General features: G+C 39.6%; 1 protein-coding gene across 1 annotated transcript in view; it reads left to right on the top strand.

Moving 5' to 3' along the window:
- Nucleotides 1-13755, top strand: part of DCT (dopachrome tautomerase) — a 32412-nt gene that overhangs the window by 15119 nt on the left and 3538 nt on the right. The window contains exons 6-7 of the mRNA XM_019666366.1: nucleotides 1630-1765; nucleotides 11867-12068. Of these exons, the coding sequence (XP_019521911.1) occupies nucleotides 1630-1765; nucleotides 11867-12068 (338 nt within the window). The remainder of the gene's footprint in view (nucleotides 1-1629; nucleotides 1766-11866; nucleotides 12069-13755) is intronic.

Genomic DNA, 13755 nt, shown 5'->3' with positions numbered 1-13755 from the left:
GAGGGCCAGATCAGATGAGTAAGGAGGGTGTTCCAATACAGTGATTTGTTTACTGGCTGAAAGCTCTCTCACAGGCAGTGCTGTGTGAGCTGGTGCATTGTTGTGATGCAAGAGCCATGAATTGTCAGCAAAAAGTTCAGGTCGTCTAATTTTTTCATGCAGCCTCTTCAGCACTTCCAAATAGTAAACTTGGTTAAGTGTTTGTCCAGTTGGTACAAATTCATAATGAATAATCTCTCTGATATCAAAAAAGGTTAGCAACATCATTGCAACAAATTTGCAAACTTAATTGTCAGACCTTGCATAGGTAGAGTCTTCAGAACCAAGGTACCTTTTAAAATATAGGATTCAAAAATATTTGCTCATGCTCTTTCTTCCACTTTTATGTTTTTTTAAAAAACATTTTATCAACCATAGGTCTTAATATTAGGGTCTGAGATCTCAGAGGAGTACTACAGACTAAATGCAGCTCAAATTACAACACAGCAACTAAATAGCAATGCTTAAAATTTTAAAGGACAGCTAATAATTCTCTCCCTCTTAAAAGACTTTAAGAATTAAGAGAAATACGTATGGATATAAATGATATTTTAAACAAAGATGAGTGGGACTCCAAAAAGAAATGGTGGATAAACTCCTGGACTTCTCCAAAACTGGATTCTATCTCTCTTACCTGTTTGTGAATTACACAACTGACGGGTTATTTGGGGCCAGGGGTAGGATAGACTAAACCTGAAAGCAGAGGTTGTGTTAAGTGTTCGGGTCTGTATTGGGGATGGACACAGCCTTAAAAGTAGTGTCAAAGGTGAGGTAAAGGGCAACATTTAAGATTGTCTTGAAAAGAAACATGCATTAGTTTTTCATTGTGGTAAAAATGCTGCTGACACAGATTGCCTTCCATACAGGTTTAAGGGAATGAGTCTCAAAGTGTGGTGCCCAGACAACCGTAATGGGCATCACCTAGAATTCGGCTAGAAATACAAATTCTTAGGACCCAGCATACACCTGCTGAATCAGAAACTCTAGATGTGGGACATGAAATAAGTGTTTTTTTTCCAGTGATTCTGCTGTATTCTTAAATTTGAGGATCACTGGGTTAGGATATGGACAATTAGAATTTCCTGAAAATGGGAAGGGGAAAAAAGAAAAAGAAAAGGGGAATTTTGGGATATGTTTATTATGCTGACTATATTACAGTCAAGCTGTAGGTCTATTTAGTTGAGAAATAGGAATATAAGATTATGTGTTAATTCAAAAAATATTTATTGATCACAGACCATGTGCTGGGCATGGTATTGAGATTGGTAATAAAAATCCGAAGAAAAACTGCTCTCTAGGAGTTCATGGTCTGGCATGGGAGACAGAAATGAAGGTAAAATATTGTCCTACAGTACACAAAAGAGATATAATCCAGCTGAGCAGGTGCAGAAGTATCACTGATTAAGAATTCCCTCCCTTTATAGAAGATCATCATTAAAGATTGGGGCTAATTCTTAGTTAATGATCCATGACAGAGCTTCTCATTTCCTTACCCAATCTCCAATGAGAAAGCTGTTATTTAGGCTGGAGGAAATAAAAAGACCTTTATCAATCCATGACTATTGTTGCTGACATACTGATTTCTCTCAGGAATGCCCTGGAAGGGTTTGATAAAGCAGACGGGACCCTGGACTTTCAAGTGATGAGCCTTCACAATTTGGTTCATTCCTTCCTGAATGGGACAAGTGCTTTGCCGCATTCTGCTGCCAATGATCCCATTTTTGTGGTAGGTTCAAAGACTCAGACTAGATGAAAAATGTTCTAGATAATATGTTGGATTTATTTTCTTTTCAATAAGATTGAAGTTTGGTGTGTGTTTTATTCTCTGGGTGATCAATAGGATGTATGTATATGTAAATTAATTTTAATTTGCACCATAGCAGTGGTTAGATAGCATTTGAAGTCCCCTCATCAGAAACTTGTGCTTTGGAGATGGTTAACTCTGGGATGACCCTAGATAGGAGTTTATAGTTTACAATTGGATTCATAAATTAGCATAATGATATTATCAATTATACCATAATTTAGCATAATGCATATCATAAATTAGCATAATGATAAATGATTTTTTTTAAGATTTTTATTGGGGAATTGGGGGGATGGGAACAGTGCTGGGGAATTGGGGAAAGGGGAACAGACAAGTTGCTGTCGTTTTGTTCTTCAATCTAGTTGTGGAGGATGTTGCTTCACTGGCCCAAGTTGGCACCATCATTGCGCTCTTCTCTGGCGAGGCAGATCAGTCGCCGGTTTCTGGACGGCCGCTCACTGCGGCTGCTGGCCGCTCACGCTGGCTGCTGGCCGCTCACGCTGGCTGCTGGCTACACACGGTAGCCCATGGCAACCCACTGCCACAGGGACTGCAGCCTACGCCGTCGCCGGCGACTCACGGCAGCCCAGCTCCAGGTTGAGCTGTTGTTCAGCATCTTAGCTGTAGAGGGCAGTGTCACTGGCCCTCATATGTGGGATCCGAACCGGGGACCTCTGGCATCCCAAGCGAGTTCTTAACCATCGCGCCACTTGGCCGGCCCGATAAATGATTTTTAATTGGTGAAATGAGTGGGGTTGAAGATCAGTGGTGGGTGACAAGGCCTTTGCAGACACCGTGACCCTGGCATGAAGTCCAGCAATCTGGCACCTTTGACGCAGCACATGAAGTCCAAAGTTCTGTTTGGTGTTTGGTCCTGGCCTCCTCACTTTACAAAAGATTCTGATTAAAAATCAGCTCCTCCTGTTGTCAGAATATCATTGTGTCCACTTTGGAGCGAATCTTCCATGAAGACACTTGTCAGAGGAGAGTGTGGACTTCCCTAGGGATACAAGAACAGGTTCTTTCACCCCTACTGTGCCTACTTGCTAATAAAGTGCTTGTAGGTTTACCCGAATATGGTCTTATACTTGCTTTCCTGGTTACATACCACTTAGTAACAAGTTTACTTGAGATGAGGGGACATATGGCCACTCCCCACCCCCAGTTGCAGGAGGCTTCTGATATGTAAAACAACTTGGTAGTGCTGAGTGGACAAATTGGGCTGAGTCAGTTTGCAAACTTGAAGATATATTTGGGTCCTGTCACTTTCGTTTGCAAGTTAACAGAGATACAACTCAAACTCATGTAGAATAAAAAAAATTAATGTTTTGGCTTAAATAACTGGGAAATTCAGGAGTGCTGCTGGCTTCAGGCATTGCTGAATCTGGGGACTCGAATGATGTCTGCTTTCTGTCTCTCTTCTTAGCTGGCTTTTTTCTATGTATTAGCTGGGATGTCCCTTGGCAGTTACATATCTATATGCTACCAGCTTAGCATATGGCATAAAGAAGTCATGTTTCTATAGCAGCAAGAAAACAGCCACAGGACTGGCCAGGCCTGAGTTACCTGCCTTCCCTGAACCAATCACTGTGGCAAGGGGAATGAGGTCTTCTGATTGGCCAGACCAAGGTCACATGTTCATCCCCATTGTAGGAGTAAGTGTGTGAACCCCCAACACACAGCCTTTAGTGATTTTTATGCAGGATAACATAAGCTCTGTTAATCAGAAGAGGAAGATGAGTGGAGAACAGGTGCTGGACAGACAAAAACGACCATGCCTTCAATGAATACAAAACCTCACATTTGATGTTGTTTACTTGGTTAACAGCCAGTAGGGGGAGTTGCTATGACTATGTAGGAGCCTCCCAGTTGTTTAAAATTCAAAGTGTGGTTAAATCCCTTGATATATTTGAGTGGTATTTCTGTCTCACTTTAAAACAAAGGAAAAAAAGAAGGGAGCATCACAACAGGATTGTAAATATTAGATTCCAAGCTTTACTAGTTTAAAAAAATATGTTCACCAAGGGGCTCTGTTGAGACAACCAACATGGGAGAAGGGCAATTCAGGGCCACATTATCCCAGCTGCCCTTGGTCAGTGCCTTTCAGTCTAAGCCCACTAGGAATACACCTGTAGTGGAACACATAAGGTTTATTGCTTGTGTCAGGGACAGAGTCGGGAACTGTGGAGTATCTCAGGCATCAGAAAGGACTGAAAGGATTTGGGCTTGTGCTCAGTGACTTTGGGAGGGTTTAAGGCAGCACAGCTTTGGTCTGGATTGGATGGTGTCATGAAGCAGGGGTCATTGTATGATTGAGTGTCACAGTAATCCTTTCTATAGGGAAGGCAGATTATAACTTTTAAAGCAATGGCAGTCCCTCGTATTGGTCCAAAAGAGCTAATGTTCCATGTTAGTCATTTTGTGACTTGGACAATGATCATGTTTTGTCTGTGCTCACAGATGATTATGGAACTGTGTTGTTTTTGTCCTGATTCATCTGTTAGAGTGACCTTGTCTGATGCTGATATTCCATGAAATTGTTTATGCCCAATGGGACAACACCAAGACCTCATTGATAGCACCAGGCAGCTCCTGGATGTCAAGTGCTCCCTACTCCAACCCCCAGGAACAGCTCATCAAAATCCACTTTAAACAATATCAACATTTGTGTTTTAGCTGTTAAGCCCCAGAAAGGTCTCTGTTTTATAGACACTTATCTCACCATCGCTATTTTAACACTGTTTTCAGGGTTCTATGTCTTGGATGGATGGCTTCAGAGCAATCACAAGAAGAAATGTCACCGCTGGTTCTTTTTTATTTTTTTTCAGTGTTTTGAGTTTATATTATTATCCAGTTTAGATTGTACCATAGTAAATAAACACTATCTATCTATCTATCTATCTATCTATCTATCTATCTATCTATCTATTCCCCAGAGTTTTCCTCACCTTAATGTTAATTTTTTTTTTAAGATTTTATTGGGGAATTGGGAGAGGGGAACAGACAAGTTGCTGTCCTTTTGTTCTTCAGTCTAGTTGTGGAGGACATCGCTTCATTAGCCCATGTTGGTATTGTGATCATTGCGCTCTTCCTGGCTGAGGCAGATGGGTCGCCGGCCATCGGACGACTGCTCATGGCTGCACACCGACTGTCGGCTGCTCACGCTGGTTGCCGGCAACAAATGGTAGCTCACGGCAGCCCACTGCAGCCTACACCGTTGCCAGCAACTCACGGCACCTGAGCTCCAGGTGGAGCTGTTGTTCACCATCTTAGCTGTAGAGGGCTCAGCGTCACTGGCCCTCATGTGGGATCTGAACTGGTGGCCCTGCTGCTCAGAGCTCGCGCTCCCAAGCCAACTCTTAACCAATGAGCCACTCGGCCGGCCTCTTAATGTTAATCTTTAACAATGTGTTTTAGTCTGTTCAGGCTGCCATAACAAAATAGCACAAATGGGGTGGCTTAAACAACAGAAATTGATATATTATATTTCTGAAGACTGGGAAATCCAAGGTCAAGGTGCTTATTGATTTGGTTCCTGATGAAGCTCTCTTCCTATTGCAGATGGCTGCCTTCTTGCTGTGTCCTCACTTGGCAGACAGAGAGAGGTAGTGAGCTCTCTAGTGTGTCTTCTTATAAGAAAATGAATGTTGTCACCCTTATCTCATTTAACCTTAATTACTTCTTTATAGGCCCCATCTCCAAATACAGTCACATTGAGGATGAAAGCATCAGCATATGAATTTGGAAGCTAGGGACACCGTTCAGCCTGTAGCACAGTGCCTCCTGAAACCGTCAGTTTATAACATTTTGTTTTTCTGGACTCCTGGGAGGCCATGACATAGACAAAAGAGCACAGGATCACAAGTCAAATCAGCCCTGACTTGAGCAGTCTGGGAGCCTCCTGAACTGTGTGGAGCCTGCGATGTGTGGGTCACAGGCCCGATCTGGTGTTGGGGAAGTGATGTGCTCATTAAGGCAACTCATAATAAATTAGGATGTTAGGAAGCTAGTCTAGAAATGGTCAAGTACAATACAAATGTTATCATAAAAATATCAGTCTGTTTTGTAGTAGTTGGTGTGAAAGGATTAGAGAACTGTGTGGCATTTGACTTTCTGAACCTTAATTGAGGTTCATCTTGTTCTCGATAGCAGACAGTTGTGCCTTAAGGCAATTTACTGACAAGCACAAAGTGAGAGATATTTCAAAGATGATTATTAGTTTTACTCCACTGAGGGTACAAAAAAAGAAGATATGAAGAGGGAAGGAAAAGGCATAGCTCCCATGGACTCTAAGCTTGCCTGGTGGTGTGAAGGCTGAGGGAGCTTTCTGGACTCCCAGATAGAGAAACGCGTGGTAAGGGTGAGCTGTAAGAAATCCTGAGATGGGAACAGTTGGTGGAGTTGTTCCTTTTTTCTAAAAATTGTTTTTACCTTCACATTTGTGTGGTAGCAATAAATGAAGGGGTTGCCAGAAAGGTGGGCTATTGGCCCCAACCTCCAATAAGGTAGAGGGCTTACCTGTTAGGTCTCCACAGCCACCTTTCTCTTCTGTAGCATGCCTACCTTGTTCAACGGTTCTAAGGTGATATTTTACGTAATTTTCTGGCTATCATCTAAGCCAGGCATCAGCAAACTTTTGAGATGGAAGGGCCAATCCTGTCCCTCAGAACAATTTAAAAATTATTCTAGAGCCATAAAACAAATGAAATCACCATTATGTGAATAATATCCTTTAAAATTTTTATAAATTAAACTATAATGGTTTTATTTTCATTTTCAATTTTACTTCAGAGACACATGTACATACCCAAAGAGCTGCATGTGGCTTGCAAGCCATAGTTTGCCGACCCCTGATCTAAGCCATCAGCTTGTGCCAAACATTTCTAGTGTCTACCTTCTCTGCTGTATAGCTATACATCTATTTATCTTTTCTATATATCTCTAAGTAAGTTTTTATTAAAACATACATTTTCAGCTGTAATTTATACACACAATGCATATTCACAAGGAAAAATGTCACAGTAGTCATTATCCAGTACTCCAAAATATTATGAGTAGAACATCAGAATCCTTTGACAAATTGAGAATTAAACCCCAAATCTTTCTCTCCTACTAAAGGGAATAATGGTGATGCTAATAATATGGTTTGCTGCATCCTAAGTCTCAAGGACCACTATGTCTTATCTCTTCCTTTTGAGGAAGCCCACTAAGTGTTCATGGCTTGGCAACATTTTTCTCTGAATGTCTAGATAGCAAGTATTTTAGGCTTTGCAAGCCAGACAACATTATGAAGTCCCTATTCACTACCAGCTTCCAGCTATCCATTATTATTTTTTCCATTCTTCCAGATCTAGTTTATAAATATACAAGCACATATGTTTACATATATGCTGCCATGTTTTTATCCAAATGGTAGCATAATGTAGACACTCCTGTGACTTTGTGATCTCTTTCTTTGTTTTTTTTTGTTTTTTGTTTTTTTTACTTATTAGAAATCACTCCATATCAGTTTATAAAGGGCTTTCTTATCCCTTTTTTTTTTAAAGGCTGTATGGTATTCTATAGTATGGATTTATCCTGAAACTTTAACCAGGCTCCTATTGACGGGTGTTTAGATGTTTTATAATCTTTTGCTTTACAAGCAGTGCTGCAATCAGTGAACATGTAGGGTAAGTTGAGAGAATAGAATCAATGGATGAAAGGTTAAATTAAAAAATGCATTGGAGATTTTGCTAGATATTGCCAAATTGCCCTTTAGAAGTTTGAATGGTTTTCCCTCTTACCAGCTATGTAACAGAGTAACAATTCTCTTTCTCATTAATACAGTGTATAATTACACTTTTTCATGTTTGCCAATTTGATAGGTAAAAATGATATTTCAGTGAGTTTGATTTTTATTTCCCTTTTTATAAATGAAGTTCAACATCTTTTAATATATTGAAAGAACCATTTGCATTTCTTTTTCTGTGATGTCTGTTCATGTAGAATAATGGCTTCTGGGAAGAGAAAAAAGCCTGAAGTTTTATAAGAGAATTAGTGAAAGTGATCTGTTCTCTATGTAAGTTAATAACAAGATACAACATCCTTTTTTTTGATATTTTAGTTTTTTTGAAAACCTAATACTGTGTTCATATAGACATGTGTTTTCTATTTTTTACTAGCTTATGTGAAGCTAATGTGATCATTGATGTCATACCCCAGCCTGTAGAACAGTGCCTGACACTTAAGTAAATGCTCAATAAATTTTTGTTAGGAGGTTTTTGGACAGTCTATTAATGTATCCCTATACTAGATGTCCTGCAAACAATCTTTTAACTTCACAACATTTTTTTTATGACAAATTACTCTCCTTGTTTCGAATATGGGGAAAATAAAGTTCAGGGAGCTAAGGAATGAGTACAAGGTCACATGAACCAGGGAGTGGCCAAGCAGAGATTATAAGTTTCCTACTCAAAAATTTCCCCATGTCGTGTCTCCAGCTACAATTTTCCTTTTTGTCAGTTTAGAGCATTTTTCATTTAATCCCTGCACAATTGTTTTCATTACAGCTGAGGAAATGTAGTCCTGAGGAAATGTAGTCCTGTTAGATCATGTTAATAGGAATTAACACTAATGGGTGAAGGACAGCACTGAATAATTTTGCTTGGCTTTTGAAAAGATAGGGTGTTGGTTATATCACAAATAAGTATTCATGTTTTTTAAATGCCACATTTACTTATTAAACATATGTGTTTTAAATACCAAAATATAGTTATGTATCTCTATAGCAGATATAAAGCAACAACAGGGTATTTCTACTTTTCTTTTGAATTTATTTATTATCCTCTGATTACATTTAGCCTTTAGAGATATTAACTAAGCTCATTTTCACCTTGTGTCTAATTAACACAGTTACTACTAGTTTCTCAAGAGCAATTCAAGGTATCTTGTTTAGGAGCAATATTCACAACGTTAACAAAAATACCTATTCTACCAGTTGCACTACTTTTCTTTCTAGCCTGTGGATACATTATTGCTGCCAGCATTTTGTTTATTGCATTCTTTGCATCTTCTTGGCACACTCTAGCCTTTAAAAAAAACCTACATTCTATAAATTGGATACTCTGTATAGAGTTCCTACCAGAGCATTTATGGCATAATGTTTTATAGCCCTTCTGAGAACTATAATCTTTCCTTATTACTTTCCCCTGTTCTTTTATCTCTCCAAATTATGAATTGCTTTAGAGGCTTGTCCCCTCCTTAATTACTTGCACTTTGCACTGGATGAATTCTGGTGCTTTCCAAAAGTTATTTGCCTCTGGCAGCACTGCATCTGGATCTTTCTATGTCCTGGGAGTCTCTTGCCTCTTTTTCTAATCGCAATTTGATCTCTGACTTGAATTCAGACAGTTTCTAAAAGTTCAAGAAATATTGTGTGGCCTTCTTTGGAAAATACACTTGTACAGCCCTGGATACTTTTTCCATGTATCACTTAGGATTAGTTCAGCTGCTTAGAACAGAAAATCCAAATTACAGGAGCTTAAACAAAAAAGAGGATTATTTTTCTCTTTATGTGAAAGAACTCCAGTGGCAGACAGTCCAGGCTGGTGTAGTATCATCATGGCCCTTTCTGTCTTTTTTGCTCTACTATCCGTGGTGAGTGGCTTCTTTTCTCAACTTTGCTTGTTGGCTGTTAAGATGGTTGCTGCAGCTCTAGCCATCACATCCATATTCTAGGAAGCAGCAAGAAGACATGAAAAGGGAAAAAGGGACACTTTTCAGCTGAAGCAACCACCTTTAAAGAGCTTCCCTAGAAGTCCTATCTAATGACTTCCAATTATATCTCAAAATACAAAGGAAGTGAGGAAGAAGAGGAGAATGGACATTGGGTAAGGCAACCAACAGTGCTTGCCACCCTCAGACATTTTACCTCTATTGCTTGGGCTCCATGCTTGAGGCCAAACTTCTATGTGAGGCTGGCAGGCTCCCAGGACACACCTGGAGGATGCAGCACACCTTCCCTCTCTGGGAACCTTCTAACTTTACCTAGAGTTGCCAGGATATAGAACATGTGATACCCTTTTCAGGGACATACACCAACAACATATGCTTAACTCTTTTTCCAGGGCTGATGACCCTTCTCAAAGATGACTTTTTAAAAACCCTACTTGTGGGAAACATTGATCACTTACTTTCATCATCAAGTATTCTTTCAGAGTTGTTGCTTTTGCAGTAAAGTGTGCGTTTAATCCCTTTGGAGCTTAAATTTTGTTACTCAAAGCCAAAACTTCAGAATTCAAAAATCTTTTATCTCTCTAAAAGCCCAGGTCTTATAATTTGATTTTTTTAAATTAAAATTTATTGGGTTGACAGTGGTTAGTAAAGTTACATAGGTTTCATCTGTATAATTCTGTAATACATCATTCATATATCACATTGTGTGTTCACCAACCAGAGTCAGTTCTCCTTCCAACACCATATATTTGACCCCCTTTACCCTCTTTACTATCCACCCTTGGATTTTAAGATGATTATCTCTGCCGTAAACTTTAAAAATCCATTCAGGACAAAAAAATCCCTTCGGTAAATCACTTGGTTCCTCCTGTTACTATCCTGAATGCAGCCACTTGAGACAATACAGGTGGAAAGGTTTTGCCTGAGCAGGGGGCAACTGACTACCAGGAATCTTGGGTAAGCTATGACAATGTTATCTATTCAATGAACAACTGTAATACACACCAGAGAAGGGTGATGCAATTAAAGGGGTCAAGAAGTGCAAAAAGCAAAGAATTCAGACCGGGAGCAATCAGGGATGATGTCTCAGTAAGGGACCACTGAGCTTGTCTTTGAAAGACTCTGATACCAGAAAACAGAAGGCACAACTTTGCAGACTGAAGAAACAGCATCAGCTAGAAAGGGGCCTGTTTGGACAAATAGCTTAAAAAAAACAAAACAACTTTGCACGACACTGTCATCAGTCAACAAATACTTATTAAGCATAGACTCTGTCCAGGTTACATGGTAAGCTTGAGGCTTCCAAGGTAAAAAGACCTTATCTCTGATGTTTAGGAGTTAGGAGTCTTGTTAGGGGAAATAGATACATAAATAACAAATTATAGTACAACTTGACCAGTACTATATTTGGGATTTAAGGAATAGTGGTGAACGACTGAATGAATTAATTGATTAGTGTTGAAATAAGTACCTTCCTGCCCCACGTGATAGGCCTTGGGGTGACAAGCACTGGGGACAGAGAGGGCAAGAAAAGCAGTGTCTCTGAGCTCCTTGAACTTGAATCTAGAATTAAAGAGGAACTCAAATGGCTGAGCATAAAGCCTGAGCTGAACATTTATATTTTGTTGTGAAATCGGGGCTATAGATGTGGAAATTGTGCTGTTAATATTTTAAAACATGTAATAATTGCTGTATTTGCAAAGGACTTCAACAGCTTCCTTGAGAAAATTAAAATGAATACTATGCACATTACAACAATTTTAGACTTTATTTTGCTGGCATAACACTGAAGATTCAAATGAGAGGGTTGTAACATGAGTACACAGAAGGGCATTTCTGGTGAGAAAAACTTGAAAATTCATTTTGGATATTTTCTTTTTTTTTAACTGTCCATTTGTATTATAATACTGGTAAATACAACATCGTCTTTCTCTCCTGTTAAAGCCAAAGAGCCTGAAAATTGACCAGACTATGAATCTTGTCATACTTGCCTTTTTCTCTGAACTTAATAATTAACCTGCACATGTTGGAGGCCTCAAATGCTCCTAAGCCAATGTTAAATCTACAACAGAGCTTTCATTTGTTCACTTGACAAAGGGGTTTATGATCCTGTTTGGAGAGATATGCCATACATCCTTGGAAACTTAACTAAACATGCCAGTAGGTATGCCACTAAGGTTAGATTGGGTATACGGAAGTTCCCCTTGTCAGGAAGAGCCCCGTTCCATTTTAGAGAAAGCTCCAGTTAGGTTGATCTAATTGAAATAGCCCAATAAACATTAAATATCATGTTCAACTGTCTTGCAGGTCCTTCATTGCTTTACCGATGCCATTTTTGATGCGTGGATGAAAAGATTTAATCCTTCTGTGGATACCTGGCCTCAGGAGCTGGCCCCCATTGGTCACAATCGGATGTATAACATGGTTCCTTTCTTCCCTCCGGTGACTAATGAGGAATTCTTTTTAACTGCAGACCAACTTGGCTACAGCTATGCCATTGATCTGCCAGGTAACTGATACAACTTCTAAATGGGTGAAGCATTCATCTTTTAAAGAAGCTTCCTTCCTTCCTTCCTTCCTTCCTTCCTTCCTTCCTTCCTTCCTTCCTTCCTTCCTTCCTTCCTTCCTCCCTCCCTCCCTTCCTTTATTTCTTTGTTTCTTTCTTCCTTTTTAAATGTAAACCAAGACCTTAATTTGAAGCATTCAGGTATCATTTATTGACAATTTTCTAGAATGTATATATTTCGCTAAATGAGCCTTTAAACTACTAATTAAACATCAGAAAAGAGACCAGTTGGCTTTCTGTTTCAGAAAACTGGAAGTTGTTAAGAGACCTTATTCCACAGAGGAAGCATCTACTCCCTCACTTGATTTCACAATTCTATCTGAATTAATTGAAAACTGGCCCAGTGATTTGAAATGTCCAACCACTCCAAAATGCACCAGTCACATGAGGACAGGGACTTATAGCACTTAGAGATCATTGCTTGAAGGCAAGACTGGGTTTAGGGTGAGGCAAGTGCAGCACCTGTCTCCAGTGGAAAGTTCAAGGAGAGGCAAAAAAAATTTAGTAATGGAGATAAGTAATAACATAATTCGATATTAAAAAAATTAATGCAAAAATATATGATGAATTTGCTATCAAAAATTTGAAGAAAGGTACGCTGTTATTTGTTTTGTATCCCTGCATTATTTTGTAACAAGACCAATTTTTTCCAATTAGCCCATCTCACCCCTGCCAGGTTTGTGAGGTTAACATGGACTGCTAACAGATTGGGTTACATGGGACGTCATGTGTGTGTTTTACAAATGTAATATTTTTTTAAGTCATTTTAAATTGTAGATTTTTTATTAGCTTTTCCCACTTGGTTCAAAATATGGGAGGATATTTTGATATGTGTACATAAAGGCACACACTTTTTAAAAAAATTTGCTCAGGCCCCAATATAGCTCCACATGCTATTTAAAGGATCTTAGTTTCAAATATATATAAATAGTGAATCAAGTTGTGCACCTGAAACTAATACAATGTTGTATGTCAATTATGCCTCATTTAAAAAAAAGTCTTATAACAGGTTGAGAAAGGAAAGGTAAAGCAATAAAAAATATCTTAATTTGTTAAGAAGCTGAAAAACACACAGCCCATCTGCTGGTGGCTTTTCCCCATTTGTGTCTATTTCATCTTTTCTTAATCTCAGACTATGAAGTAATAAAGACAATGTGTTTTTTTTTAAAGATTTTTATTGGGGAATTGGGGGATGAGAACAGACAAGTTGCTGTCCTTTTGTTCTTCAGTCTAGTTGTGGAGGAGGTTGCTTCACTGGCCCAAGTTGGCACCATCATTGCGCTCTTCCCGGGCGAGGCAGATTGATCTCCAGCTTCTGGACGGCCGCTCACAACGGCTGCTGGCTGCTCACGCTGGCTGCTGGCTACACACAGTAGCCCATGGCAACCCACTGCCACAGGGGCTACAGCCCACCTGTCGCTGGCAACTCACGGCAGCCCAGCTCCAGGTTAAGCTGTTGTTCAGAATCTTAGCAGTAGAGAGCAGTGTCACTGGCCCTCATGTGTGGGATCCAAACCGGGGCCCTCTGGCATCCCAAGCCAGCTCTTAATCAACGTGCCACTCGGCTGGCCCTCAAGACAATTTTTGACCTCATCTCTCCCTCTCTCTCTCTCTCTCTCTCTCTCTCTCT

The sequence above is a fragment of the Hipposideros armiger genome, unplaced genomic scaffold (genome assembly GCF_001890085.2).
Source record: "Hipposideros armiger isolate ML-2016 unplaced genomic scaffold, ASM189008v1 scaffold_468, whole genome shotgun sequence".
Taxonomy (NCBI): domain Eukaryota; kingdom Metazoa; phylum Chordata; class Mammalia; order Chiroptera; family Hipposideridae; genus Hipposideros; species Hipposideros armiger.
This window is presented reverse-complemented; position numbering and strand designations above follow the sequence as displayed.